At 47.8% G+C, this 27993-nt stretch overlaps 8 protein-coding genes across 8 annotated transcripts; 3 read left to right on the top strand and 5 right to left on the bottom strand.

Annotated features, from left to right (window-relative positions):
* Positions 1–6938, top strand: RhiXN_10084 (sphingolipid long chain base-responsive protein LSP1; the record flags this gene model as incomplete). Its single annotated transcript, XM_043329900.1, has 17 exons — positions 1–9; positions 64–1732; positions 2213–2282; positions 2339–2423; positions 2483–2587; positions 2697–2786; positions 2844–2939; positions 2993–3025; positions 3128–3555; positions 4169–4366; positions 4424–4505; positions 4560–4763; positions 4819–4905; positions 4955–5044; positions 5095–5127; positions 5176–6199; positions 6253–6938. The coding sequence occupies 17 exons, from the start codon at positions 1–3 to the stop codon at positions 6936–6938; spliced, it is 4989 nt and encodes a 1662-aa protein (XP_043182734.1).
* A 1025-nt stretch (positions 6939–7963) lies between these two features.
* On the top strand, positions 7964–8913 carry RhiXN_10083 (Vegetative incompatibility protein HET-E-1; the record flags this gene model as incomplete). Its single annotated transcript, XM_043329899.1, has 2 exons — positions 7964–8451; positions 8529–8913. The coding sequence occupies 2 exons, from the start codon at positions 7964–7966 to the stop codon at positions 8911–8913; spliced, it is 873 nt and encodes a 290-aa protein (XP_043182733.1).
* A 976-nt stretch (positions 8914–9889) lies between these two features.
* RhiXN_10082 (Peptidase family M28 protein) lies at positions 9890–11302 on the bottom strand (the record flags this gene model as incomplete). Its single annotated transcript, XM_043329898.1, has 7 exons — positions 9890–9982; positions 10035–10112; positions 10156–10276; positions 10326–10702; positions 10768–10931; positions 10983–11061; positions 11114–11302. The coding sequence occupies 7 exons, from the start codon at positions 11300–11302 to the stop codon at positions 9890–9892; spliced, it is 1101 nt and encodes a 366-aa protein (XP_043182732.1).
* Positions 11303–11869: 567 nt separating this feature from the next.
* RhiXN_10081 (Peptidase family M28 protein) lies at positions 11870–13382 on the bottom strand (the record flags this gene model as incomplete). The annotated part of the gene is made up of 8 exons (XM_043329897.1): positions 11870–11917; positions 11973–12055; positions 12109–12178; positions 12240–12360; positions 12414–12790; positions 12846–13009; positions 13061–13139; positions 13194–13382. 8 exons carry the CDS (start codon positions 13380–13382, stop codon positions 11870–11872), a joined length of 1131 nt encoding a protein of 376 aa, XP_043182731.1.
* Positions 13383–14049: 667 nt separating this feature from the next.
* On the top strand, positions 14050–16092 carry RhiXN_10080 (Vacuolar sorting 38 and autophagy-related subunit 14; the record flags this gene model as incomplete). The annotated part of the gene is made up of 6 exons (XM_043329896.1): positions 14050–14114; positions 14163–14353; positions 14410–14874; positions 14909–15218; positions 15275–15841; positions 15894–16092. The coding sequence occupies 6 exons, from the start codon at positions 14050–14052 to the stop codon at positions 16090–16092; spliced, it is 1797 nt and encodes a 598-aa protein (XP_043182730.1).
* A 940-nt stretch (positions 16093–17032) lies between these two features.
* On the bottom strand, positions 17033–18242 carry RhiXN_10079 (uncharacterized protein; the record flags this gene model as incomplete). The annotated part of the gene is made up of 3 exons (XM_043329895.1): positions 17033–17242; positions 17302–18054; positions 18108–18242. The coding sequence occupies 3 exons, from the start codon at positions 18240–18242 to the stop codon at positions 17033–17035; spliced, it is 1098 nt and encodes a 365-aa protein (XP_043182729.1).
* A 1362-nt stretch (positions 18243–19604) lies between these two features.
* RhiXN_10078 (tyrosinase) lies at positions 19605–20875 on the bottom strand (the record flags this gene model as incomplete). Its single annotated transcript, XM_043329894.1, has 7 exons — positions 19605–19622; positions 19676–19885; positions 19950–20023; positions 20072–20207; positions 20263–20448; positions 20518–20558; positions 20608–20875. 7 exons carry the CDS (start codon positions 20873–20875, stop codon positions 19605–19607), a joined length of 933 nt encoding a protein of 310 aa, XP_043182728.1.
* Positions 20876–24622: 3747 nt separating this feature from the next.
* Positions 24623–27511, bottom strand: RhiXN_10077 (uncharacterized protein; the record flags this gene model as incomplete). The annotated part of the gene is made up of 6 exons (XM_043329893.1): positions 24623–24741; positions 24796–25333; positions 25813–25901; positions 25953–26994; positions 27062–27085; positions 27137–27511. 6 exons carry the CDS (start codon positions 27509–27511, stop codon positions 24623–24625), a joined length of 2187 nt encoding a protein of 728 aa, XP_043182727.1.
* Positions 27512–27993: the final 482 nt, after the last annotated feature.

The raw sequence follows: 27993 nt of genomic DNA, 5'->3' as shown, positions 1-27993 counted from the left end.
ATGACCACCGTACGTTGACTCTTGCGCCCATCAGCTACGTACACCGTTGACATTCACCTGCAGCCAAAGGATGCAGCTTATGTATCCGATACACTCCAGTACTGTGCGAGTATTTATCCCTGGGTCAAAAGCGGGATCTTAGCCCCTCTTCAATCCTATTTTCCCACAAGGATATCTATCCCCGAGCCCCCATTGAACCATAACTCCTTTACTCTCGTCAGTGGCTACGACAAAGTCCAATGTCAGAGTATGAATGATCCCCTGGGTCCTTCTTTCATATCACCAGATCATGGAAGCGACCAAGCTACCAACTTTATCAACAGAATGCCTATAGAAATAATTGGAAAAATATTCGAGCTGGCCATTACCGGCTCTAGCGCCGGTTTGTCTATGCGACGAGCAATCGAAGAGACACGTCTCTGCCTTTATAATATAGCCGGAGTTTGTAGGGGCTGGAGGGCAGCTGTTCTAGCCCAAACATCTCTCTGGAACCTCATACCCATTATTTGCTACCGCGGTCGTCATCGAACGTTCATTACCATGCGTTCGGCTGCTCTGGCTATTGAACGTGCCGAGTGCTCTAATATGCGACTCGCTGCAGATCTAGGACTCTTTCGTCCAGCGGGATCCCCTGTTTTGGAACAGCTCTTCAGGATTAAACCTCGCATTCATTACGTTAATCTACGGACATCGGGCTATTTCAATCTAGAAGAGATTCTCAATCCGATTATAGAGATCGCTGGCATAGACGCCATTACCGAACTTTCCCTTTGCTTTGAACCATCTGCAGTCTTCATGTCGGAGCGTCCAGACTCGTACGTATTATTTGGGCACAACATGGACTCACAGCTACCGCTATTCGAGCTCAGCCTGGGATCCGTCAAAGTGCTTCGACTTAAAAATGTCATTTTTCGCGCTCCGAACGCTTCACTCGGTATTCTTCGAGAATTGCGACTCCAGGATATCATGTTCGATAATAGTATCGCTTTGATGGAGACATTGAAGCCACTGAGTACCGCATCTCGGTTGGAACGGCTTGACTTTATCAAAATCGAAGTGAATGACGTCAACTCGCACACACCAATTCCGGACATCTCAATATTGCTCCCAAATTTGCGAACACTCAATATCGAGGACATGTCTTATGAAGCCACACACACAGTGCTCTGCTGTATAAAACCAGGCTCTTATCAAACCGTCTTGTTATTCTCAAGTATTTTGCTAAGCCAGCTTGGGATTAATATTGATTCCGACAAACAGAACCAATGCAATATACTCGAACAAGCAATACAACCTCATGGGCACTCTACTCTAGTAATTCGTACCGAGGGAAATGATATTGAATCGCGAGCTCTACATGAGCTGCTTCACCGCTTGCCCAGTCTGACAAGAGTCCAAATACATACAACTTCCTTGAGCCTTGCGTTGTGCTCCACACTAACCCAGCATCCGGATCCTGCAGACCTTGCGACTGGGTTCCCTCAATTCTCCCAGATTTATTTGAATTCTGAATCAATTCATAATATTCACGAATGGCAAGACTCGTTTGTCCAAATGCTCTCGAGCCATCCTCTTGAGGAGGTAATATTAGGGGGTGCTCTGAGAGTCCTTGCGTCTGAAGCATTCAACGTAACAGGTTATGTCGATTCCGAGCACAACTATGATTATGTTTCGACTCGAGTGTTATTTTCATGTAGATCATGGCTACAGAACGGTACCGTCAAGATTAGAAGTATGACCCATACGGATTTTCCGGCATTTTGTTCAAACAACTGGCAGCTTTGGTAGTTTGTATTTGCTCTGAAAATGAAGTAGATTAGTATAGTTTTTGAGCGCATACACAGGTATTAATATGAAAATCAAATTATTACCTTTTCGAGGCCACGCTGCCTTCTTCGTGTGCTCATCGCAAGCTCACATCCGCCAGGACATCGTGCCTACTACTATCCATACTGGGAGCTCAGATGTCAGAGCTGTCAACCGACAGCTGTCCCCTGAACAAGTATGTCCTAGTCCGGGGGCGCTAATATGACGTGATTCGACATAGGCACAGCACCGCGGTTCACGTGGACCAGGGGAGCTGCGTACTATTAATCCGCTAGCAGTGCTCGACTTGCACCAACGACCACCTTTTCACTAGTTGCTCGTTAACCGACGTTCGAAAGTTCATCAAGTAGATACAACGCTTCAATGAACGCACATCCCCTACCAGAGGCACCCATCGCGCCTGAGCTTTGCACGCTGGACGAATTGTTTGCCAGCGAGATGGACATTTGGACCAGGTATACACCCGTAGTTGTCCCGTTAGGATTGAGTCCGAATGCTCATGAAGTATTAGCATTAGACGATTAGGAAAAGACGTGAACAAGAATGCACTCATTCTGCAGAAATGGGGGCGCGCTAGTTCAAATGAAGCAGTGTCGGTGAGTCAACCAAAACCCCAGGCACCGTACCGTGAGGACTAACAATTTCATAAACTTAGGATGTTATGTTTCACTCCGCGAATGTACTTATAAAATTCTCCTTGGCTCTCGTCCAATTCAGCACCCACGGGGAAATAATCAGAAATCGACTTCAGGCAATTAGGGTAAGACAACAGAAGAAATCAATGGGTTTTGCTGTGCATGTACTGCCGGACTAGGCCAGCGCTACTCTGAGTCTGGGTGGTGCCTGCTGATCAAGTCTCCCGTCTCTAGGATGTTACGAATACTCCAGAGCATGCATCCCAATACAAATTATATGCCCCATCGCCACCAGGGTCAAGCCCAGATATCCTATTGAAAGCTGTAGGTACCAAATTCACTTCGCTTTTATGCGTGTCTGTTAAGACAATTGTGTCTCAGGACCCAGCCAAAATTTGTTACGATTCCCCGACTATAATTCGAGATCTCATGAAGCAGAAGTTCGCTGGAATGGAAGAGTTAGCTAGGAAATGCAACGTAAGTCCCTCCATAAGGGCGCATTTGGATTCATGTAAATTGTTCGATATTAGGTGCTGGCCTATTACGGAAACATGTTAACTGGGGTATGTGTTGCACCTTCCTTATTAGCACAGGCCTTTCAGCCATGTGATCCTGCTGATCAACTACTGTATAAATGAAGTGATACTAATTTCTGATCCCGGTAGGAGTTACCATCGGAAGAGGCGGTCTCTGCTACGCTCGCTTATAAGGGAAAGGATCGGACTGCTGAAATTTGGCACGAAGCTATCCGTGAGGCAACGCAACCGAGACTTGGTTACCTGGCGAGCCGGCAAGATGACGAAGGTGGCTCTGAGACCAACAATTATGGGTCACCAACACCTATTGAATTTGATTCTTCATTGTCATCCTTATCCTCTGTTACTCAGGAGAGGAATAGGAGATGGGCGATAATCGATGAGGATATAAAACTTGTACTAGCACGGGCTGGGGGTGCAGCTATAAACGCACGTCTCGTTTCCGAAAGAAATAATTTGGGCTCAATATCTCAAGAAAGCTCAAGGTCGAGACTATCCTTTTGGCCAAGAAAAGTGACGGAAGTTTCTCGGGCGAAACCCCAGCTCGGGAGCAACATGTCTGTTTATACGAACCTTCAAAATCAAGTACCAAACCGTAGCTCAGTAGACTCTAGCCCGACCACGTCACCATTGTCAGCAATTTTTCCTAGAATACAGCTAATGATGAGGTCGCCCAACCCCTCCAAGTGAACGTCAGTCCTCAAGAGCGCGTTCTCCGGGGAGGGATGGAAGCTACAGGGAAGATTACGATCTTTATGCATGCCATTACGTTAATATGTATGCGGTCAATGCTATATGACTTTATAATTCGGAAACGATCCCATCACCTATTTTAATTTCAGTCATAACCTCTGACCAGATGCCAAAGGTTGTCCGGGGTGACGGAGTGCGGGCCATGATTACATAAGGTACGGCACGTCTCGTAAGCGCCCTGACGACATACAGGGTGACGCGCGAGCACCGCATTTGGCATTGAAGTGAAATCAGATCTCCCGCAGTCGACTCCAACTGCTGAACCCGACCACGGTGAGTAGTACTTGGCGTAGACTGGTCGGATTTTCGGGGCCCGAGCTGATATAGGCTGTTTGGATTGCAATGCAGACGAGGCTGTACACGACGCGCCGGTGCTTCACACGACTGCGAATCATTGCAACTGGACTGTATAAATAGTGCTCAAGCTGACCCCTTGCCACTTTTCAATACGCCTTCATCACCCCTTCGCAAGATGTTCAAGTCGCGTCCGTCGGGCGGTATGCTCGGCTCCGTGGGCGCAAAGATCGCCCATGCCTCGACGATCACAGCACTCGGTAACCCTGATTTACGAACGCTACAGGACCTTATCACCGCAGAAAAGGGGGTATTAGTAGGGTGAGCATACGGCAGTCCCACTCTAACAAAACTGAAGGTCCTAACGCGAACACTCAGTGTTCAACGACTCGCTGGGGAGATTGGCAAGAGCGCCGAAACATTGAAGACTTGGGGTCTCGGCGAGGGCGACGACCTTGGCGTAAGTCAGAACAGCCCGTTTGTACTCCAAGCTCTACTGATTCAAATTACATAGGATGTTCTTTCCCACTCGACCAATCTGCTCGCCCAATTCTCGGCCGCCCTAACCCAATATGCCTCGTATGAAGAACAAATCCGAACTCAAATGAAGTCGATTAGGTCTCGAGAAGAAGATCTAGATGAGAAGAAGAGGAGGAAGCGCAATGTGGACAACAAAGCTGATGGTGCAGACAAGAAGTTAGCCAAAATGAGCCCCGAGGTAGGCTTCCCGACTCAATTAGCTGGTGGTATATCACTTATAGCCACTTGTTTAGCACAAAAGTCGCATGGCCCAGGTCGAACTTTTGAACGAACTAAAGGAAGAAGGAAGGCGATTGGAAATTGACATTGTGAACGAAGAGGTAGTTCAGCCTACTCGCGTATGTTGTTCGATTATTAACTCTGTGGTAGGCCGCAATCGGTGATTACAAGCGCCGTGCAACAAGAGAATTCTTGGGACTCAAGTTTGCAGGAATGGTTGAATTGGCCGAAAAGACAACTGTAAGAGTATTGCTTTTCTATTCGCACAACAACCCTAATCCGCATAATAGATTATCGGCGACCTCGGGAAGTTGATGATTGAGGTAAACAATAGCGTAGCTCGGTTGGTCTATTTCTGACCACGTTTCTAGCAAATCCCCCTCTATACGACGCCACCTGGTCAGCCCAGGCCATTATACACCAGTCGGGAAAAAACGGCGGAGCTATCTTCAGAGGCAATGCGCTGCATTGGCGAAGTACGAATCAATCCTCCCGTATTACCCGAACCGACTCCAGCTACGACGACGTTCCAGCCGTTCAATCATTATAATAATTCTGGGCCGGCTACACCCGGGACTGATCATGTTAACGGTGTTACCGGGAGTACGATGCCTCGGGGTCCTAACAACTTCAACGAATTCGGTGAAAGTCAATACTCCGGTCCCGGTGGTAGTGGGTTCTCCACTGGTTCGCTGCGTATTGGGGAGGATGGATCTCGTGTCGGAAATACCGGTGCTGGGGAATTTCATACTCTTCCCGCACGTACTAGTGGATTTGGAAGTGGACTTCCCCCAATTACTCTTGGGGACCATGGAAGAGATGACACCTTCTCGTCTAGCATTGCTGACGCTCTTTCTCATGATCCTACTTTCAGCCCACAACACGCGCCTACTCCACCTCCACACGAACCTCCCCAATCATCTCATCAACCCACCGCTCCGGTCGGAACCTACGCCCCACCACCTGGCCCCCCTCCCGGCGCATACCAGCCCCGCCAATTATCCGAGTCGTACTTTTCCAATGCTCTTCCCGACCCTACTCAATCGCATTCGCCACTTATGCCTCCGCATGGATCACCATGGGCAACTACCCCTTCTGCCCCTGCATATTCTCGACCGTTGCCAGTTCATCCCCTACCAGATGCCGAAGGACAGGTGGCAGGTTTCACTCATGAAAGGGATATATCTCCTCCGCCAGTCTTCCACCCACCAGCGCCTCCTGCGCCTCCTGTGCCTTCAACATCTCCCCCTCCTGTGTCTCATACAATCCAGGCGCCATCACCGCCACCAGTACTCGCGATGCCCGCATCCCCAGTACCGGCACCAGCGGCACCAGCAACGCCGCCAGCGCCGCCAGCAGCCAACCAGCCACAACCCATCCCGTATGCCGACAGCTGTAAGTCTTGCATGATTACTACTATGTGTCATATGACAAATATTTGATCCCAGTGCGCGACTTATCTCCCTCACCTCCACCGGTTCGAGACCCTTCGCCCGCTCCCGCTCCGAGACTTGATCAACATGAAGCATCCAACCCATTAGTGAGGGAAGAAAGTCACGAGGACATTTTCGCCATGTACGGTTCTTCCAACCGCAACTCGGCTGCTAGCCCTCCGCCACCACCACCTCAGCCTCAGAGCCCTTCCAATAAGCCTAGCCTTGGGGTGATATCCGCTCCGACTGATGCACTACCACCACGTACACCTTCGCCCCCGCATATTCAAACACAAGAATCGAACTATGGTACTCCATCCGAATACCCTAATCCTTTCTCTTCGCCGCTCCCTCGTCCACCTACACTTCCTACGCTCAGCAATGTGTCTCCTGTTACATCCCCTACTTCTCCTGGTGGCTCTGGCCGTATGATCTCAGCAGGGGCTTTCAGGCGTAACGTTTCTCGTTCTGATACACTTGATCCTGGGTCTAGTCTGCCGCCCCCCGTCAGTCCATTATCAGTAAGGAAAAAGGGGCTGGGTGGGAGCGAGGACATCTCACGGGGTAATTCTCCTGTTCCTGCATCTCCGGGAGCTCCCCCAATTTATTCAGCGATTGACGGAGAAGGCACGAGTTTGGGAAGGAGTACGAGCCCTCCTGCCGGTGGATCTGGCGGGGATTCCAAAGCACCTCAGAATTGAGCGAAATCCCAGAAATACCCCCAAGTCGTAAACTACACTTTTGTAAGTCTTGTTGTAATGGATTCGGAAACGGTGTTGCAATTGTATGTTCTATACACCTAATAATTGAAACTACTGCTTGTCTCGTTACTCTGGCTTGCCTTCTAAGGAATTTGAAACTACTTAATATAAACTCAAAGATTCCCAATTTGTCTATCCAGCTTAGAGATGCTGCCCTCGATAACAAACGCGAGAGCGAGTCCGGCAAATTCCCTCTTAGTTACGACAAGTTTACAAAAATTTAATGTAAAAAAGTGGTTTCTCCAGTTCACGGCTGGCGACCCACGTGCACATGGTCTGCTATGCACTGTGGTGTGATAAGATCCTGAAAATCAGTACGTCAGTAAAAGATGTCTTTTTTCAGTGGGATATGGTCTGAAAATTACAATGTTAGTATGCCTCCCTCAGCATGAATCAGACTATGGAAGAATTGATACCTAAAATCAGTATGTATTGATCTTGATTTCAGCTCAATTCTCACTTAAACACACGCACTGATTTTCAGCATTATAACCTTGTACAGTGATAGCCATACATCCCACCCAGTTTTACTGCGTAAAGTATTAATATAGGCTATTTCCGCTTCTCTTCGCTTTAAGACTTAACCCTCGACTACCGGAGATGCCATAGCCAGAAGGACTAAAAGCAGATACCATGTATGCTTTTTGAGGTAGTTGCATGACCGGTGCCAGTGCCTATACAAATATTACAATGGCGGTGAATGATGTCCAGGCATCTTTATTACACTGGCATTGGCTCAGCCAAGAAGCCGTAGCTTCCGTGCCTGCGGTACTGATTATGGCTGCATTATTCTGGGCGACTGGTTATATAGTGCATTGTGACCTGCCATAAGCAATTCGAGCACCATTGCAAGCGCCCGCGGTCGACCTCGACGACGACAAGTCCATGGTCATACAAATGGCATCAACTCAGTGACAGTGTGGCCTGATGGCACACTTGTTGCATCTGCCTCTGAGGATGGTACTATGCGGGTATGGAGGATCAGCGATGGGTCACTTGCTGCGGGTCCATTTATCGGGCATACTGAATCAATTTGGTCAGTTACTTACTTACCTGATGGTACTCGGGTGATCTCTGGCTCTAATGATAAGACCGTGCGAGTATGGAATGTGAGGGGGGGCGAAGCGCTACCTGTATTCTCAGAAGACACCCTTCTCAAAATTACATCACTCGGTTTCTCGTCTGGTGGTATTCATGTACTGGCAGGCTCGGACAATAGTGGCATGCAAGTGTGGGGTGTCTCGGATGGCACTCCCCAGCCAGTGTCATCCAACATGCAGCTTTCTAGCCGAATGACCTGTGCTACATCTCCGGGTGGCCTTTACACCGCTCAAACCAACAAGTATAAGAAATTATCCCAAATCGTGCGGACGGAAGATGGGTCTGTAGCTGCTGGGCCGTTCAATCGCCCCCTCGGGTTTGGCAATTTTCTGACGACAGTGCCCACATCATTGTAGGCTTCGACGATGGTACAATTCTAGGAATATCTTTGCTCACCGGGCAAACTGCTTTCCAGCTGTGTTCCGCTAGGGATGACTGGGTTGACCTGATTGCACAATGGCTGGATCTCTCACTTCTCGCTTCGGTTAATGATAATGACTTCGACAGTAGCCGTAGCCTACGAATCTGGAACCCTTATGCGCCTATTTTAGATTTTCAATTCCCTGCCCACTCTACTCTTTCCTCAGCGCCAGGTCAGACTCTTCCAGATGTGTACAACCAATGTCACATCAACCGAGATGGGTGGTCGGTCAACGGGCGCAATGATCTATTGTTCTGGCTTCCGTCGGAGATTGCTGATGCAGGACTATCCCCGTTTGTATCGGTCATTATCACAAGGTCAGGGACACTACAGGTGCCGAAGCAGACATTAGCGGTCGGACAGGAATGGGGCAAATGCTATGTACAGGGCTGAACATTACGTGTTATTACCTATTTCCTGGTGCACAAAGACAATGAATTTAAATCCGGGGTGTACACCATATATATGTATGAAATGTATGCTACGATTAGTTATTGAATTATGATTAACCTGATTAAGAAGGAGATCAGCAATCAGCCACTTCTTCTAACCGTTAGCTCATGCATAATCCAGTGACCTAATTCCTCTATACTGCGTCGTAATCACTGTGGTGTAATAAGATCCTGAAAATCAGTGCATCAGTAAAAGATTCCTTTTTTCAGTAGGATATGGTCTGAAAATTACAATGTTAGTATGCCTCCCTCAGCATGAATCAGACTATGGAAGAATTTATACCTAAAATCAGTATGCATTGATCTTGACTTCAGCTCAATTCTCACTTAAACACACGCACTGGTTTTCAGCATTATAACTTTGTACAGTGTAAGTGTCTTTTTTCAGTTAATATCTTCTGAAACTATAACCTTGGTATATGTCTTCTTTAGCACGAATCGGGCCAAGGGAGGGTTGATACCTGAGGTTATTATATACCGACCTTCGTTTCAACTCAATTTTTACTTAGACCCGAATACTTATCTTTAGTTTGTTAACCATGTAAAGTGGCTAGATTATGTGTGCCATTGTGTAGGACTTAGTATTAGCTGTAATAGCTTCGTCTGTGCGATAGCATATCCCAGCAAGGGCCCGAAGTCAAGTTGACGTAGCATTGTGAGACTGCTTAATTAACTAACACGCTATGGTGTTCTCCAGAATTCGACTCAGTTCAACTATTTTAGCATTTGATGTACTTTCCGGGTCCAATTGAGATACGGAAAATATGACCAGGCTAAACTTCCAAAGCAGTATAACGGGGAGCAGCGGGCATGTTCCAAACGCCTAGACTCCAAGCTCGTACGCGAAGGCAAGTCCAATTTTGGCGAATTCCTGTAGAATGATTAAACGGTGTCTTTGATTGAAGAAACACGCATGCCTATGCGTACCAGAGAGTGACTCCACGAGAATCCGCTAACTGAGGTTGTGTCTGAAGCGCTGTGGATGTTAGGGTTGTCGTTGGAAAGAGAGGCTATAAAGGGTCACGTTGAGTATATTCGCATTTTCCCAACGAGAATTTTTACCTTCGAAGGGGAAGGCGGCGGGAAAACCTTGACGAGCCCACGTAGCGTGGTCTGAGCATCCATAACCGCACTAAAGTTCTTTCAGTTATCATAACACTTTTAATGAGTAACCCAATCTCACAGTGGAAGTGGCGACTGGAAGACGGGAGTACGAATTTACGAGGGAGCGGACAAAAGTGTTTAATCCAGAGTCAGTATTATCGGTAATAAGTGTGATGGCCTCTGTAGTGCCAGGCTTGAAACTGGGAGAGATCAGTATCACGACTGCGATGGGACTGGCCTAACACTTACTAGCCTGTCATGTCCAAGTTCAACATTGCATATATGCTCTTTCCCGTGGACTTGTAGTTGGCAGCAATTGCCTGGCTCCCAAGTAGACCAGCTTCCTCGCCCGAGTAAAAGTGGAACTCGATATTGCGAGTCGGCTTGAAATTGCTAGAAACCAGTACGCGGAAGATTTCCATCACATTGACCGTCCCGGTGCCGTCGTCGTCTGCACCAGGAGCGCGCCCCGAAGTAGGGTTATTAAGGTTAATGCTATCCTCATGGGCACCAAGAATTATGGTGGGCGCAGTAGCGGATGAGCCAGCAATTTTGGCAATAATGGATTGTTGGGTCCACGAATGTGAGAATTTACTAACGGTCACACCGGCTTTGCCGCTTGCAAACTAATGGCCAATTGCAATTCGATCAGATATCATAAAATCTAATTCGAAAATAATTTGAAGCTTACCCCTGAGAGTGTATCGTAGATGTAGTTGCTAGCTTGGAGTCCAGTACTGGCCTTGTAGTAACGGTTGTTGAATGCGGTGAGCTTTGAAAGGTATGAGTTCATATTAGTGGTGGAAAGCGATGGGAGCAACGCATTGACAGCAGTTTGGCGAGATGGTGCGGGGTCTATAGCGATAATGTTAGGACACGAGAGAAAGTTTTGATGTTTGACCTCACAAGTAGCGCGCTCAACAATCGCCTTGACCTTTTTGGCTTTCAACTCTTCCTCGAGGTGATAGGTCTCCGTTAAGTCAAACTAAAGTATACTCATTAGGATTTGGGCTAACAAAAGAGCTGTAACTACTTACGAAATTGATACTCTTCCTGAGAAGGTCGAGTTTTTCCTCCTCAGTCACCCAAAAGGGAGTCTTGTCATCTGACGTCTGAACGAGACGGAGGCCTGAAGCGACTTTGGCGTCAAAGTCTGCAATAGGGACAGCCAGAACCCCCAAAGAAAAGAGCAATGAGCCAAGGGAGAGCAAGCCAGAGAACTTCATAATGAACCAGGAGCTATCGATCTTTCATCTTGCCAATCCAACATTTATATAGCTACACCGCCGAGAAATCGACACATGGACTCGAACATACTTTTGATGGGTAAAGATGATGATCTAAGCCTCCGAAGCTGAAGTGTCGTGCGGAAGAAGTCACATTGTGCACTAGATTGCTTCGAATTACTCGCACGCTCGACTTCCAGAGCGCATGATTCTACCCTTGGCATGAAGGATCACGTGGGTTTATTCATGACGTGATTAGGAACGCAGTGGCTAGCATGCTTTACTTGCTGAAAATGAGATCTTGGCAACGACAGCAAACTAAAAGAGCTCATTCTATGCTATGAGTCACAATGGGTTGGATATATGCGCTGGCCCTCGCTATTATGTACCGCGTAACGTCGGATCCTCACGCCCGAGGTACCGCCGGCACGCAGCTCGACTTTGTATTTCGGATATGCTCTTCGATCCAGCACACGATGAAATGTTTCCTTCAGATAGTGTTCAGTTTGTGTTTATTGCTGGTATTATATATTACATGTGCACGTCCTTCATCTCCCCGAATAAAATTTAAGCACCCAGTTCGTACGCGAAAGCAAGTGCAACCTTGGCGAATTCCTATTTCCCGATGGATGAGCTCGGGTAATGATCGTTATGACGAAATAAGACTTACAAGAGAATGGGTCCATGAGAAGCCGGAGACGGAAGTGGTGTCGCCGCTTCCGTGGATGGCAGAGTTGTGGTTCGCATAAGTACCTATCGCAGGAATGAGAATTTACGAATAGCCAATGATATGAATAACATCATACTCTCGAAGGGGAATGCCGCAGGGTATCCTTGGCGCGTCCAGCTGGAGTGGTCGGAGCACCCATATCCGCACTGGGACAAAATCAGAAAAGATGAAGACGAGATAAAGAAGAGATAAAGAAGAGATGCGTACGGTGGTGGTCGCCGTCTTGATGCTGGAGTACGCAGTCGCGAGGCTGGTGACGTAAGAGGTCAGGCCGGAATCTGTGTTGTCCGTGACCAGAGTGATAGCTCCGGTTGTTCCAGGCTTGACACTACGCTACCGGTCAGCCAACCGAATTAAAGTGTTCTCAAAAAGATGACCTACTAGCCAGTCATATCCAACTGCAACATCGCATAAATACTCTTTCCTGCAGACTTGTAATTCGTGGCAATTGCGTTACTGCCGAGCAATCCGGCCTCTTCACCCGAGTACCAGTGGAACTCGACGTTCTTGGTGGGCTTGAATCCACTCGCGACAAGTACACGGAAGACCTCGATCAGGTTGACGGCGCCAGTACCGTCGTCATCTGCTCCGGGTGCGCGGCCGTTCATGGGGTTGGACTGGTTAATGCTGTCTTCATGTGCGCCCAATACAACTGTCGATGCGGTCGATGACGAGCCGGCAATTTTGGCGATGATGGATTGTTGGGTCCAGGAGTGGGAGAATTTCGTGACGGTTACTCCGGATTTTCCAGCTGCGAACTACAAGGTCAAAAGTGAGTTAAAGCGTGATTCGGATATTAAGGAGAGTGCGCACGGAGGATAGAGTGTCGTAGATGTAGTTGCTGGCGTCGAGCCCGGTGGTAGCCTTATAGTACCTATTGTTGAACGCCGTGAGCTTGGAGAGGTATGTGTTCATGTTGGTGGTCGAGAGCGAGGGCAGAAGGGCCTTGACAGAGGTTTGCTGCGAGATGGCGGGGTCTGAAGTGATGTTTATTAATATGGGTTCATGATACAGATGGACAGACGTACAAGTTGCACGCTCGACAACTGCCTTGACCTTTTTGGCCTTGAGCTCCTCCTCGAGGTGGTAAGTCTCTGTCAAGTCGAACTACATGGTGGTTAAGACTGGGTAATCATTATAGGGGAGAGACGGTAAACCCACGTATCCGACATCCTTCCTCAACAATTCGAGCTTTTCCTCCTCGGTCGCCCAGAATGGAGCCTTGTCGTCCGAAGTCTGGAGAAGACGGTACCCAGCCGCGACTTTGGCATCAAACTCAGAGATAGGAACAGCTACAACTCCAAGAGCAGAGAGCAGAGAGCCAAGGGCGAGCAAGCCTGAAACCTTCATGACAAACTAGAGATGCGATGCCAAGTGCTGGGGTGGTCCTGGGCAATCAGCTGGGCATAGGAGGATTATTTATAGCTGTCATCGCATTAATGTGTTGAAATAGACGATGGTCGCGAAGTGAAGAGGGCCATGCTGGTTTTGCTTCTGCACCATGTACAGAACCGGGCATGAGTAGTGAATTGGCAAGCGAGGCATGTGACTAATATTATTATCCACGATCAATGCGTGCTTCGGGCTTGGCAACGTGTGGGTCATCGAGCGTTCGCGTGTTCGCTGTACGAGAATGGGTGAAAATCTATTTCCGAATATCCTTTTAGAGAGATTTGGTGGGAGAATCCTGTGCAAAGGAGCAAGGAGAGCGCGCGGGTAATGCGAAGCGGTGTAAGCAAGTACGTTGTGTGACTTGTAACCCCGTGTCTAGGCACCAAGGACAGCAAAACTTATTGGTGTTATCTGTGATAGCAATTCTCCGCCCTTCAAGCTGACAATATGAGTGGAGAGCCTATATTTAGTGATTGAGAGTGGTTCAAAGGTGGTGGGCTGACAAAGCTACAGTAAAGTCACGTGGATTACGAGTCATGACGAAGCTGGGCGCTTAGTGGATAGCGGTTGCCCTATCCGTTACGACCGTGATCGCCTATTTGGACAATGTTCGGTCTGGACCACGATGGAGTGTGCTATATGTGAACACCGCCAACGAAGGTTTATCTGCCAAGCCTGTGTACGGACTCAGTGAGTTTTATCGCATTTGGGGTTATATATATCTTACATCATTTGTAGTGTGCGCGAATTACGTGCTCAGATCAGCAAAGCGGGAGATGAACGCCAGGTTGAAGTCGAGAAGGCTGCTAAGCTGCTTGGGAGTGGAGTGGAGAAGGAACGATGGGCACGCGCTGAGACCTATGCTCTCGAGGTTAGCATCACAGCTGTAAAGGCCGAGTTGGTGGCACGTCGGGTGGCGAACCAGAAAGGTGCGTGGCGCTGCGCTCCAACCAGTATTAATCGCTCATATACAGCTGAATATTAGCTAGGGAAAATGTAATATCCAAGAGGAAGGCACTGGCTGAACGTCGAGAGAATCTCAAGCTTGCTCGTGACTTTCTTCCATCTACGGTTTCCCCATCCCACACCACTTCATCAAATCTGGCAGCTGGCCCGTCACAAGAGAACACTATTCCATTTGCTACGAGCAGCTCACCTCCTTCAACTGCCAGTCGGCTGTCCCGATTATTCCCGTTTCCTTCTGCATCAACCGTTGCCCCACCATCTGCGCCCCCTCCTAGACGACACAAACCTCCCAATCCACTTACCGAAGCCAAACAAGCCTTGTCCAATGTTGCGGACGCGCTTTCCGAGGGTCGGGCGGCTTTGGTGCGAGAACTTGCCGAGGCCTACGAGCTACAAGAGGAATGTCGAACGGGGCCTGGAGGGCAAGAGGAGTATATTTGGACATTAGGAAGGATGGAACTACCTAATATAGACGATCTCCCTCGTAAGTTGGCTACTATACTCCGTTTCTTATCCAGAAGTCATTTCGTCAACAGGATTCAAACCATCGCTTCTTCACACGACTTTATACAACGCCTTACACTTTATGCGACTGACATCATTCTACCTTGGCGTAAAGCTACCTTTTGAAATTGGATGGGGTGCCTCAAGCACGCTCTCCCCACCTTTTCCATCTCTATTCATCCCTGGAGCGGCCGACACAAATAAACTGGAAACAATCAATGAAGATGGTGCCGAGTCGAGTGGGACTACGCTCGTTGGAGTTGGAACTCCATGGATTGTAGCTGGACGCGGCTTGGGAGGAACCACGGACGGAGGATGGGGAAAGTGCGTTGCGTTTGATTATCGCGCTCAATTTGTATCTCATTTTAGACCTTTTGTAGATATACAAGTCCCCTCGCATTACATCTCCCAGCCCCCACCGCTGCCCCGATCAAAAACGGAGGGAACCTCCAACCTGCTCCAACTTCAAAACCTCCCCGACCATCCAATGCCTCTCCCGGAAAACGCCGACCAAGCCTTTTAAGCTTGTCACGCGTATCCGCAGCCGCGAGATATGTCGCGGGTTCAGCATACTCCACACCCCGCTCTCCACATTCAAACACAATCGCGACTGGACTTCCTACCCGATCGTCAACAACGCCAAATTCCCGACCCCGCCAACGAGCAGGGTCAGTATCGATGCAAACTGCTCCCCAAATCCGAACTCGAGTGACAAGTCTTGCAACCATCCCGACTCAATCTACACTTCAGCAACAGCAAGAGCCGATGACAGAAGAACCAATCGTCCAGACCCCGATTCAGAGTTTTGTAGCCGCGCTGACGATGGTTCAGTACAACGCTGCTTATTTGGCTTGGACGCAGGGTGCTCTGGATGTAGGGAATGTCGAGAACTTGCCGGGTATCCTGAGCCTACTTGGAGCGACTGTTGTGAGCGAGGGTATAGGATAGTATGTTCTTTCTCCCCGGCTTGCCTATAGTTTTATTAACCCTGGTTAACAGTGCGTCGCACAATACGTCCGCGGCTCAGGATCACGCCTTGCCTCCCCCTACACGCTCGTTTCCGCTCAGTTTTCCGGCTCTGTTGGGGCACAACCTGGGTCTGATTGGAGGGCTGGGAAGCGCCGGGCTCCCAAGTCAAGAAGGCGATGGCGAGTGGGACTTGGTCGAAGCCAGCGAAGAGGAAGATGGCGTTGGGTGAGATCACGTGTGTAAGGTGGGGAGGGGGTGGGGATGCGGTGTTATTTTCCGTTCTTGCTAGATGTGTACATATACTACTGATTCCTGCTTCTATCCTTAATTGTTTAGTGAATATTATTGACAAATTTATGTGGCTCTTTCGATTCGGAATGTCTTCCACTCGTGTTCAGTTATTGGCAACGTCGCGGAATTGTGGTTAAACTTGTTTTTTGTAATGCGACACCACAGTACTGACATTTGTAAAAATTGATGATCAGTTTAGGCTTAACTACTATCGTGCAAGCTACCTGTCATTCTGCGAATCAACTGCCGGTAATGAGTTCTGGGCCACAAAAAAGAACCCTGAAGGTAGGCCCTTAAGTTAAGTGGCGACTAGCCACCTCGCAATTGCTGCAGTACTGCGATTTTCACAGCGCAATCGGTACTGTGATGTTCACGATACAATTCCAGCCGCTAATGATGCTATCTTGTGGCTTAGAAAGATTGAATAAGCTGGAAAATTGAAGGGCGTCATTTTGGGTCAGACATCCATGAGTTCATAGTTGAGCAGATTGACACTGAAGAGGGCATATCGCATAAGGTAAAAAAAAAAACGGCACTTGGAGAGAGAAGCAACCCTAATATTGTTGATAATATACACGCAATACCATGATGTTGTCGATATCAAGCCATGCATAGTTCTTGGTGCCGTGTAAGGACTCTGGCAACCGGCTTCATGGGTGTACATATGCGTCCGGTTTTTAGTGGCAATAAACCCGGGAATCTATCCGATTGAGACCGATCTGCTTGGTCGCTAGATCACGCGACACGAAATGCCTGTCTTTCAACTTGCCAGCTTGTCCAACCTTCCCAGGTCATAGGGTTGCATCATTAGTTTAAATCATTGTGCAAGGCAAAAATCATGACATTGGATAGTTTACAAGGCTCGATTACTTATGTATTCATTTCACCAACCTATTGACCGCATCTAACACTTTGAACCACCTTTTTATATCTCCCGTTTTAACATCGTTGATCTCTTTGATCCGCGTCCAAGGGCGGAAACACGGCGTGACTGATTTGCGCTCCGGTCCACGAGGGCCAGTGATTTTGGGGATGTCAACACCAAAACATTGCATATATGCTTCGAAGGTTTCAGGTTTCCATTCAGTCTGTGATTGAAACAGAGGGTGAGGCCGTCGCATTTGATACGGTCGAGAATTGAACCTACCCCCATATGCACAAGTTTGTCATAACAGTTTACAAATTCCTCTGCTTTAGACCAATCTTGGAGTCTGGATGCTGGTGAACGGATATTTTCAGCCAAAGAATAGCCATGTTCTCCCCATGCTTGTAAGATTCTCATGCCTTCGGGCCCGATGAAAGCAACAAATGCATGGGCAAAGCTCATATAGTTCAGCGATCCTGAGCTATATCCCTCACCCCTCTCTGTCATTTCAACATCGATAAGACTCACAGCTATTGCTGTCGACTTTTGGTGTTTGAGGGCCGCCTCTTTGGCTTTGGCGAACGCAATTGGCAGAGAGGCTGAGGGCCGTGCACGGATTTGGGCTACTGTTGGAAGACCGCCTAATGCACGGGAGTTCAAGGCGATGCAATCGTAGAGTATCTTGTCTTGGGCGACTATCTGAAGTATGATAGTTACGGCGAGTTTGCAGGACCTCATTGGGTAATTGGCGCCGGAACTTGAAAAATCCATCTTGGTAAATGCTGAAGGGTTGTTCACAAGCCTTTGAATGCCGTCGAGGTCCATTTTGAAGCTGAGATCAATCTGGGCCGCACGTTTTGCAGCTTTTCTATCACCCCCGGCCATGAATTGTTCAAGTACTTGCATTAAAGTAGACATTGGCGACTCTTCGGCAGGCTGACTTGGTGGAGATAGTTGATTGTTGTGCAACTTGTTGGTATCAGGTAGGACATCAGATGAAGGTGGATCCAGATGTTTGGAAACACTCCTAAGGCGCTGCAATTATCCAAAATAACTATAAGCTCATATCAACAGGATTACATCCATACCTTGGCTGATAACCCCCAATCGGGATTCTTCTCCTTGATTAATGTGACAGCCTTATTTATTCCAATACCTGGGTTAACACTACGCAACTCAGCCAACTGTTCCAGGATCTCCTCATCACTTGGAATATGCGCCATCCTGCAGGTATACAAGTGACGTTGGTTGTTTAGAGATCTACGGTAGCAACTACCAACGGTTGGTACTAGAAACTTAGTCAGTACATGAGTGTAGGAGATTCAAGGCAAAGTTATATCATAGTATAAAGCCTAAACTACTTACCCTTGGACAAAACTGGGACTATATTGCCAGGGTGTCAACCTTTGCCACAGCGGGTGGCACTATTTATTTCCCCATCAGTGGCGGAAGCAAAATATGGGATCCTCCATCAGACATATCACATGCTCACAAGTTTGCCCGTTGCCCATCTGTATGCGCTCAAGTCTATCTGTTTCTGGAATATTTAATGTAAAAGGGGTACTCCATGTGCTGATCGGACACATTCAGGGAATGAGGACTCCATAGAGATCCTCCGGGGTCGAGGAGTACACTATGGCCAGAGCACATGCACCGGAGGTATTTGATCCGAGCTCCGAAGCGCTCGCTTGTATTTACCAATCTGCAGGCAATCCGAAGATTTTCGGGTATCCGTGGGTGATGCAGGAGGGCGTATAAGACTTCTATCGATATTTGTGGGCCTCAATTCAAATAGTATAGACACGCTTGTTATAATCGGTAGCGTGGAGCTACACTACACTGTACAAGGTTATAATGCTGAAAATCAGTGCGCGTGTTTGAGTGAGAATTGAGCTGAATTCAAGACCAATACATACTGATTTTAGGTATTGATTCTTCCATAGTCTGATTCATGCTGAGAGAGGCATACTAACATTGTAATTTTCAGACCATATCCTACTGAAAAAAGGAATCTTTTACTGATGTACTGATTTTCAGGATCTTATCACACCACAGTGTACTACAGCTATCTCACAAAGGCACGCCTTGCGGGACATCCAATTTGTTGCTATACTTCGCCCATAACTTAAAAGTGCCTTTCTATTAGGCCGTAGTATCTTAGAACCAGGCTGCTTCATCTATCAAGATTACGAGTCTATGGGATGAGGTTATCCTTTTCATTCACTGGTCCCTGTATAGGCCATAATCTTTAAAACCATGTATCACCGTTAGTTTCTCTTTTAAAAGAGCGGACCAATCGGTGGTGCTATGAGAAATAATAAGTACCAGTCACCAAAAGAAGTTTTACATAGCCAGCCGACCACATATATCCCATCTGCTGGTGCGAACTACTTTTGAGGTGCGACTCAATTTTGTGGAGGAAAATCGAATTTAGAAGCAAGTGAAACAAGATAGAGGATAAAATTTTGGCATCTATCCGGGCTGTGAAAATTACAAATGAAGGCGTTAAAAACCAGAGAGAATGCATGTATTGTCCCCTATTAATCCTCATGAAAGGTCCAGCAGCTGTAATTTGCCCATTTCCATCACTCATCGTCGTCATACTGGGGTAGCCGAGTCAATACAACTTTGATGTACTTGAGTCACCGTCACACACCTTGTAACATAGTCCATTCGACAGAGTATCCATCAAACTTTCAACTGATCGATCTTCTCCAAGACCTAGGAACTTCATCGTGTCCTGTAGACTGGCGTTGAGTTCGGTTGTGTTCTGAACGGTATTACCCCGGTAGTCCGATAGACGAGTTGAGTTCCGGCCTTGCCATCGCGTCCATAAGCGGTCGATTTGAGAGTGATGAAGAAAGAACTTTCAACGTGTTTCATTCTTAGTCAGACCTGGTATGTAGAGCATTGAGACAGGAGTAGCTTACAAGGGGCTCGTTGGGTGAGTATGCCTCACGAAGATCACCCCCGATGGAGCCATGAACAAGGTCATGAGGCATAACTAAAAGAGCTTTAAGACCGAGTTCTTCTGTAGAAAAAGGGAACGTACGCTCAGAATTATTCCAGAAGCCTATGAAGTCCGGGTATTCCATGATGCTTTGTACCATTGTACTTGTGAAGTTACCCAGCATATCGGTAGTCACGCCAAATGCGCGCCGCAAGCAATGTGGCTCGGGCACATTGACCTATTAATACCGATCTGAATAGCCAGTTGATATGCCAGCAGTCCATAGTACGTACTTGCATTCCAGAGTATGGTCCGTTGTCAACGCACACTGCCGTTCCATTGCCTTCTGGAGTGCTAGGCCCCCCGAACCCAGTGACTGTATCAAAAATTGGCGCATTTCTGTATTCATCGACGCTGTTGGCATCGCGAGTCCAGTCCCAGTAAGGCATCGGATCGGAAAATCCGCATTCACTTAGGTCCTGCAAAGGCATTAGCCCACAGTCATCGTAGAATCAATAAGACGAGCTCGCCTTTTCGCGCATGACCACGAAATAGCGATGCCATGGATAAAACGCAGCAACTTTATGTACTGGATAGGAGTTAGTTCAAGCCGACCATTGGCGGCTCAGCCTACGTACCAATTAAGTCGCTTTGTAAGTGTATATAGGTATAATCGTCAAACAACGATTTGCTGACTCCATTGGTTTCGAGAATGCTCGGCTTGTCCTGGAGACACTTCACTGCACTATGAAACGCATCGCGCTTTGACTGAGGAAGAGTGCTCCAGTCCCGACGAATAGCAGGGTTGGTACACTCGGACCTTTTGGTGGGCGCGAGTAGAGCTCCAGGGAGCGCGAGCAGGAGTCCAGTCCAGAGAAACAAATTGTTTTGGGCCTTTGAGAGCATATTTATGTTGACTAAAACTGGTAGAAAAGTGAGATAGAGAGAGCGGAATGCAGAAGTGAACAGGAAACTGGTTCATTTATACTCATGTTGGACTTGGCTAACTGAATGCGCGCATGAATCTGCGTTTTGCATTCAGCCAAGCCGCGTTGCGTAAGGCTCAATCAAACTCTTCTAATTCAGGGTTGCTTTGGTTGTCATGCCCAGGAGTCGCGTCGGATCGCGGTGTACAGGACTCAGTCGATCTTACGCTTCGAAAATCAGGTTCGTGCGCAGTTGATTGGGCAAAGTGGCGCATGAATTACAAACGGATATACCAAGCTATTCATTTCCTAGTTATAAATATCGAGCTGCAATTTAGTTGGACTGTATGCGGTAGTAGTACCTGTATGTATTTGGGGGGCCGGTCTAACTAATATTTGGAATGCAGTCGTTTCTGTCTCGGTAACCTATTAGTGCCTGATCCCGGGAACTAACTGGATAGTGCGTCGTCTATAGCAATCGGTTCAATCGCCTGGCCCGGTCAATGCCATCAACTACCTGACGGAGGCGGAGCACCCCACGTAAATGAGGTAATCAACGATGAACGATTGTTGCAAATGAGTCGGATAAAGAATCGCAAGCCCAGCGCGATAGCGGGACGTATGTGATGGAAGATTGCTAGTATGCCAAATATCACGTAGCGCTCTAACAGTGGCGGATATGAGATGTTAACACTATGTCTGCTAAAGTTCTTGTTTGGCTTTTTTCAAAATAGTTCACCACTATCTCTGTAACGCGGTTTTTTTTTTGGCGGCATGAGGAACAAGACGGAGGCTGAGGGAGCTCACATATACCGAGGGGTATGAGCATCTATCCCTATCAGAGAGTTTGCGCAGCCTTTCTAAAGCTAAAATTTGGCCGCGCTGGAACCATCAATCTTTATCTTCAACTTTAGCCACGCAACTCCAACTACTCTTCACAGCCCTCACAACGCCCCGCTGAAAGAAACCTCGGAATTTGGATTGGGCGATACTGCTATAGTGTGATAGAATTTAGAGGTTAGAACAGCTGCGCAGACTCTCTATTATTTAGAATCTGGCGTTGATTAATACGTGTTTGTACTGGTTCCTTTAGTTTCGGTAATGAACAATCGATAGCTTGATTTTGATATATAAATTCTTCTCACGGTAGTCTCCTTCAAACGAACTATGTACACGAGATAGCGAGTCAGATTCTTCGGTTAGGGTACCTATGTAGACTGAAATATTGATTTGTTATAAGTTTTCCGGAATCAATCCATGCTCAAGTTAGACTTTTTCTGTCGTCTTCGCATGACTAATTACGTAGCTGGGATTTTGTGGGAACTAAAGATCTCCTCAATGGGGGCTGCAATTTTGTTGATTGCTGCGGACCCTTGGCATGTTGGAACTCTGTGCCTCCACTCCGTCAGAAGATTTGTTCTGTATGCCAAGGGCTGCCGACGATAAGAAAGATTTCCGGTGGCGGGTCTAACCCAAGCTGACACCCTCGGAAGCTCTTTCAACTCGTGGCCAGTAGGCCATTATTCACGTTGACTATGACCAACAGCTGAGCAGGAGCACCGTATCGCTGTTGGTCTGCCGGAGTTGAATGCACCAACATATATACCGAACAGATCGACTCACTCCTCTTGAGCACAAAGTTAAGTTTCAAGGCGCAAGTAATTTAATATCCGACCGGGCTCGTAGGAACAATCCACTTATATCCAATGATCGTACTCGTGTGGAATCACACACGTTGGATTTTGCACGCAACCCCTCTGTTTTCCATTCTCCGAAGGACGCAATGGATGGTAGCATATTTTGAAATTTATGCTTTGATGGTTTGTCGGCTCGCGCTCAGAATTGGATTTGTGAAGTAGAATCTTAAAACGATTCTTTTTTAGGGTTCATATTTAAGGAGTTATACGCGAACAAGACAAACTATTCACAGACCAAGTTGAATTACGTATACGCTAGGAAAAGAAACTGAGAGATACAGGCGCGTGAGAGAGGTAGGAAGACTTGGAAGGCCTGTAAAGACCTGGTAGAGGTGCCGTAAGGGCAGAAGAGGGGATGGTAGTGAGGACGTATGGGCGGTGACAATAAGGGCCCACAAAGGTTGAGTTGTTGCCTGATCATTAGTGTTAATCTTGAATCTGACAATTTTTGTCTGTGACTTTGTTTCTCGGGGTCTATGAGGAAGCCCATACTGGGGCGGTGCGCCGTCTGAAAATCAATTATACATAGGCCTTGAAGCTAGAGTCAGGCCCAAATGCAGCATATATGGATACGTATTTACACAGTAACATGAAGGTAAATCTATCCTACATGCATATGTCTGACTATGATTATATCATGGGGCACACCATCTAGTGGGTGACTACCCGTAAGGCAAAATCGGCAATCTAGAACAAAATTTAGAAGTCAGAGCGGTCTAGATTCTTTGGATGTAAATAGAGACCCTGGTAACAAATCCAATTACGTTGCATCCGCCGGAAGTGACTTTGGCCTACAAGTCTAAATTCTAAATCATGAGGATCGTCATTGAAATCTAGAGAGGGGGGGTACCCCCCCTTCTAGACTTCATAATGCATTCTAAATGGCTCAGGGTCCACATCTTATACCTACGTGCAAATCTGTGAGTGTGATAAATGAGACTCAATGCGCGCATACATGCTCTGGGGGGCTGCCCGGAGCTTGCTGGACCTCTTCCAAAGGCCGCCGACGCCGAAGCGTGCCTGATCGAGCTGGAACAAAGTAAATATAAGTCGCCCAATCCCTTCCACCAATAGTCCCGTGCAATCACCGCGCCAGACAAGGCTCTGGTTGCAGGTTTGGGCGTGTAAGATAACGACGGCTAGGCTTTCTGATCCTATTACGAATTGTGGTACCAAGGTAGTATAGAGCTGCTAAGGCCGCGCTGACGCGTATGGCTTTTCTGAGACGAGCCGGTTGAGTGTCTTCGTCATCTAGTATAATGGAATACACGAGGTTGGGATGATCCTCAATGATGTTCATAGCTTTCAGGGGTGGTATCTGAGCTCCCCGCACGGTTTATAATTACTAAAACCCAACTGTATATTGATCTCGACGACTATATGCATGGTCAATTATGTTCAGCTATATTACAAATTGACTAAGTTGATCGCGGTAGTGTGTTTTAAATTCTAGAATCGGTTGCGTGGATGCGTGCCTTTCGGCTTTACGGGGGAGGTCTGCGCCTGGGGTCCGCTTGCCCGTCGGCACGGAATCGGTCGGTATCCGACGGACCGATGATCGAGCGATCTAGAACTTCTAAATCGCTCTCACGCTTACGGGTAGTCACCCAGTTATTGAGTAGAATGAAAGTTGTTTTTTCAACGTAGGATCTTTGCATATTCCTAATCCCAATGTCCAAGGTGCAGCTTACAAAGTACCAACAGAAGGGCGCGTTCATGGGGTTCAACAAAGAGATACAACAAAAATGTATTCGCTTTTCTGGCGCGTACGATAGTAGTATAGATGCACATGTCCGTCTGTTACATGCAATCTTGCCCGTTTCTATTGCAGAATTGCGAAGCGACTGCGTAGACATTGTAAATAGGAGTGCGAGAAGTTACTGATAAATCGACAAAGATAGTATGCATATGCAGATAAAGAAAAATGAGGATAATTGAATGCCTTAAGATCCGAATAAAAAATAGTTTTGCGCTTTCCACCTAACCCCCCCCCCCGGCATAAACCTCGAATAGAACCAGCGCCGTCAGATCTAGATAGTCATCTTTTCTTTGATCATAATTTCAATAGCAGCCACAGCCTTGACCAGCCGCCGGTTCTTCAAGTCTTGCTTTTTGGCTTGCTCAGCATCTCCAGCGCGTTTATGGAGTTCTGTTCAAAAGCTACATCAGAGAGGTTTTGTCGCAAGTTTTGAACGGGGCGTACCATAAAGTCTGAGTCCGACCCATAATCCCAATACCGCGTTTCCAAAGCTACCTTTCTTCGTTACCTCCTTGGACTTGCCGTCTTCGCGTGCTTCCTTGCTCGGACTTTCTCCCTTCTTGTTCTCGATGGCACCCATCCCAGCGGCCAACGCCTTGACGGTGCCAAGCATGACACCAGCATGCGACTCGGCGGTATGCATATACTTGGCGGCGCTCATTGCCACCCCGAGTGCGCGGAGATAATTATCCTGAGATTTCGAAGACAAGTCTAAAGCCATTTTGAGTTCTTGCTTGGCCCGTACGATGGGCAAGGTTGGCGACGTAAGAATATGGGCTAGTGGGGCGAGGGAGTAGGTGCATGCTGATAGGACTTTTTGATCGGGTTTTGGAGCTGGTGAGTCGGGAGGCGGGGTGGATGGTGATTTGGAAGCGGAGATTATGTACTTGTCTCGAGCGGAAATACCCATTCGAAGGCCGGTAAGACCGGCGCTGGAAGAGGTGTGGATAAATGAGCCCGCAGAAGATGTGCGTATTGCGGCCTAGATAATCAAATCTTCTAGTCAGTGGTCTGAATCCGGGTAGCTACTTGATTGGCTTGCCTCGTAACACATTATCGCTCGATCTTCTTGTCCCCTCGCGTGTGCCAAGTGAGCATGATGGAGCGATACTCGGGCCACAAATGAATCGAAGAGATTGAAATTTCTAGTATGGGCTACGAGTTCGGAAAGGCGCTATGGGTACAATAAATTATAGTGGTACGATGGATGGTGGATGCCGACCAACATTATACGTGAAAAATAGCATGGTTCGGAGGATGCAGGGGAGTCATTCAGTCAGAAAAGTAGCTGCGTTAAAAAAGGAAACATCCTCACTTGTTCGGCGACGTCAAACTCGGATCGCATGGTAGCAATCTGTATCCACATGAGATTCGGGAGAGCATCGCATATTCCACCATAACAATGAGAAGACAGGGACAGGCTTGTTAGGAATTGTGCAGATTGGAAATGAGAAAACTCACTGCCACCAGTTCGCACATCAGATCGGCGCGAATCTCGGCAAGTCTTAATTCTGTTTCCTTGACGTCTTCTAAAGTCGCCCACACGGGAACTACCAGTCGAGTTAGTTGAAAACCAAAAGTATTTGGGTCGAGCCACTCACACGCGACCTCTACCCCCACCTCTGCACCCGCTCTCAGTCCTTCCATAGCGAAAATCAATCGTCTAGGCTTTCGTCCGACTACGTCACGACGGGCAATACTGGATATTAAAAACGCCAATTCGAATACGACGCGCGGATGTGTTGATTTGATGAGTAGGGAATCGTTCGAGGCTAGGGGAATCGGAAGAAGGAACGAGCTGGCGCACGGACAATTTAGATGTGTCTGTGAGGTAGCTCCCAGAACATCGACGGTGGGCATATCCTTATTTTGGCCCCTTACTTCACCCGAACTCCGTCCACAGAAACATGCCTCGTCAGGAAAATCAAGGTACCCAGTGTCGAGGATATTGTGAACCTTTCCAAGCCGCTGAGCCGCACTCTGCGCATCCCCGAGATGGGTGTAGAGTGCAACTCCGAGGAATAATACATGTGCACGAAGATGGTGGATATGGGCGGGTATGGAGGCATCATCTGAGTCCTCTTCCGAGGATTTCTGCAATGTTGAAGAGGATTTAGGAGTTTGAGGGGTATTCTGGGTGGGGTTTTGACGAGGTGAGGAATTGGGTTGCTGCAAGTTGTAACTTTCTGTCGTAGCTGTATCGGACTGAACTGGAAAGGCAATACCCAGGGTTTCCTCTACTTGATTCAATGACACCTCTAGCTTTTCCATTGTCTCAGATACCCCCGAATCCGTGCCGTGAACAATCCTCGTCCTCAATATTGCAACCATAGTTAATTGCGCCACAGCAATGTCCCCTGCCTGTTGTGCTCTAGTCCGCATTTGCTCGAGAACATGGAGTCCAGCACCAAGGTTGGGGTTTAGCCTTCCTTGCCCAGAATTAGATTTACTAGCCGGGCGGAGGTGAAGATCAGCGAGAGCGAGGTATGCTTCATATGTGTATTTGGTGGGTGGCGTGGTATTTGAGGATAGCATGGTCGAAAGGATTTTGAGAGCACGTTTAGGTGTTGCAGCGCGTGCACTAAGAAGCGTGAGGGGTTCTTTGAAAGATCGAAGTGAGGGAAGGGATGTAGCTAGACCGAGCTGGGAATGTATGCGAGGACACGATTAGAGTGGTTATATATTAACTGTGACAATCAAGCCGACGCACCCCTTTACGAAGGGCAGTATCAATCTAGATAAGAGTGTTAACTGTTTTGTGATCAAAGATCTAGTTTAGGCTCACGTCTTGTTCTACGCCAGTGGTCCATTCCCATGCAGACTGATCATCCTCTCCCCATCGACTACACCTCGTTGCGAGGACCATCATACCGACTTCAGCCAATGCTGTCCACGCTCGAATTTCTAGTTCAGGAGTCATCGCCTCCCCGTGACCGACCCACCCATCACCCTTTACACGCTTGACACTGTCGTTATGATCGGTGAGGCCCGTGCACCGACGAAGCGCCTTGAGAGATACGCGAAGTCCAGGAACATGTAGCGGATGATCTGGAGGGTATGAAACTAACATGGGAATAGCAAGCAACACTGTCGCCGTCGGGGCATATTCGCCGCTCTCTTCCTCTGAGCGTTTACGCTTCAGCTCACCCGCCTCGATCATCGTGGTTCGTGTCATGAAGGATGGGTCTAAAGTCACGTGGTTAACGCGAGGATCGCCGGCACCGCCACTGCCACCACCGCTAGTGTATTGTCATTTCCCTGCATGTGCTCCGGTCTTCCGAGTTCAAAAAGCACAAAACAGCGCATAATGATGTCAAGAAAACCGCGGGATGAACTGTGTGTACGAAGCCCGCCTGTGCCTCAGGATTCTCTGCTCTACCGGCCGGTTGCTACGCAAAACCTTTTCAAAATTCGTGGCACGCAAGCGATACTGTCTTTGAGCTGATATTACGAACGCATGTTGAGCTAATAAACTACGCAGAGTAAGTCCAAGTCATCGACAACTTGAGGCGAATTCTCGAACGTCTGTTCTGTAACTTGATTCCATGATTCCATGATTCCATGATTCATCATCGTCTGACTTAAACTCGGCACTAAAATTGATTTAATTCATTGAATCCTTTGAACATCATTCGAATTTTC

Source organism: Rhizoctonia solani, chromosome 8 (assembly GCF_016906535.1).
Source record: "Rhizoctonia solani chromosome 8, complete sequence".
NCBI classification, from domain to species: Eukaryota; Fungi; Basidiomycota; class Agaricomycetes; order Cantharellales; family Ceratobasidiaceae; genus Rhizoctonia; species Rhizoctonia solani.
This window is presented reverse-complemented; position numbering and strand designations above follow the sequence as displayed.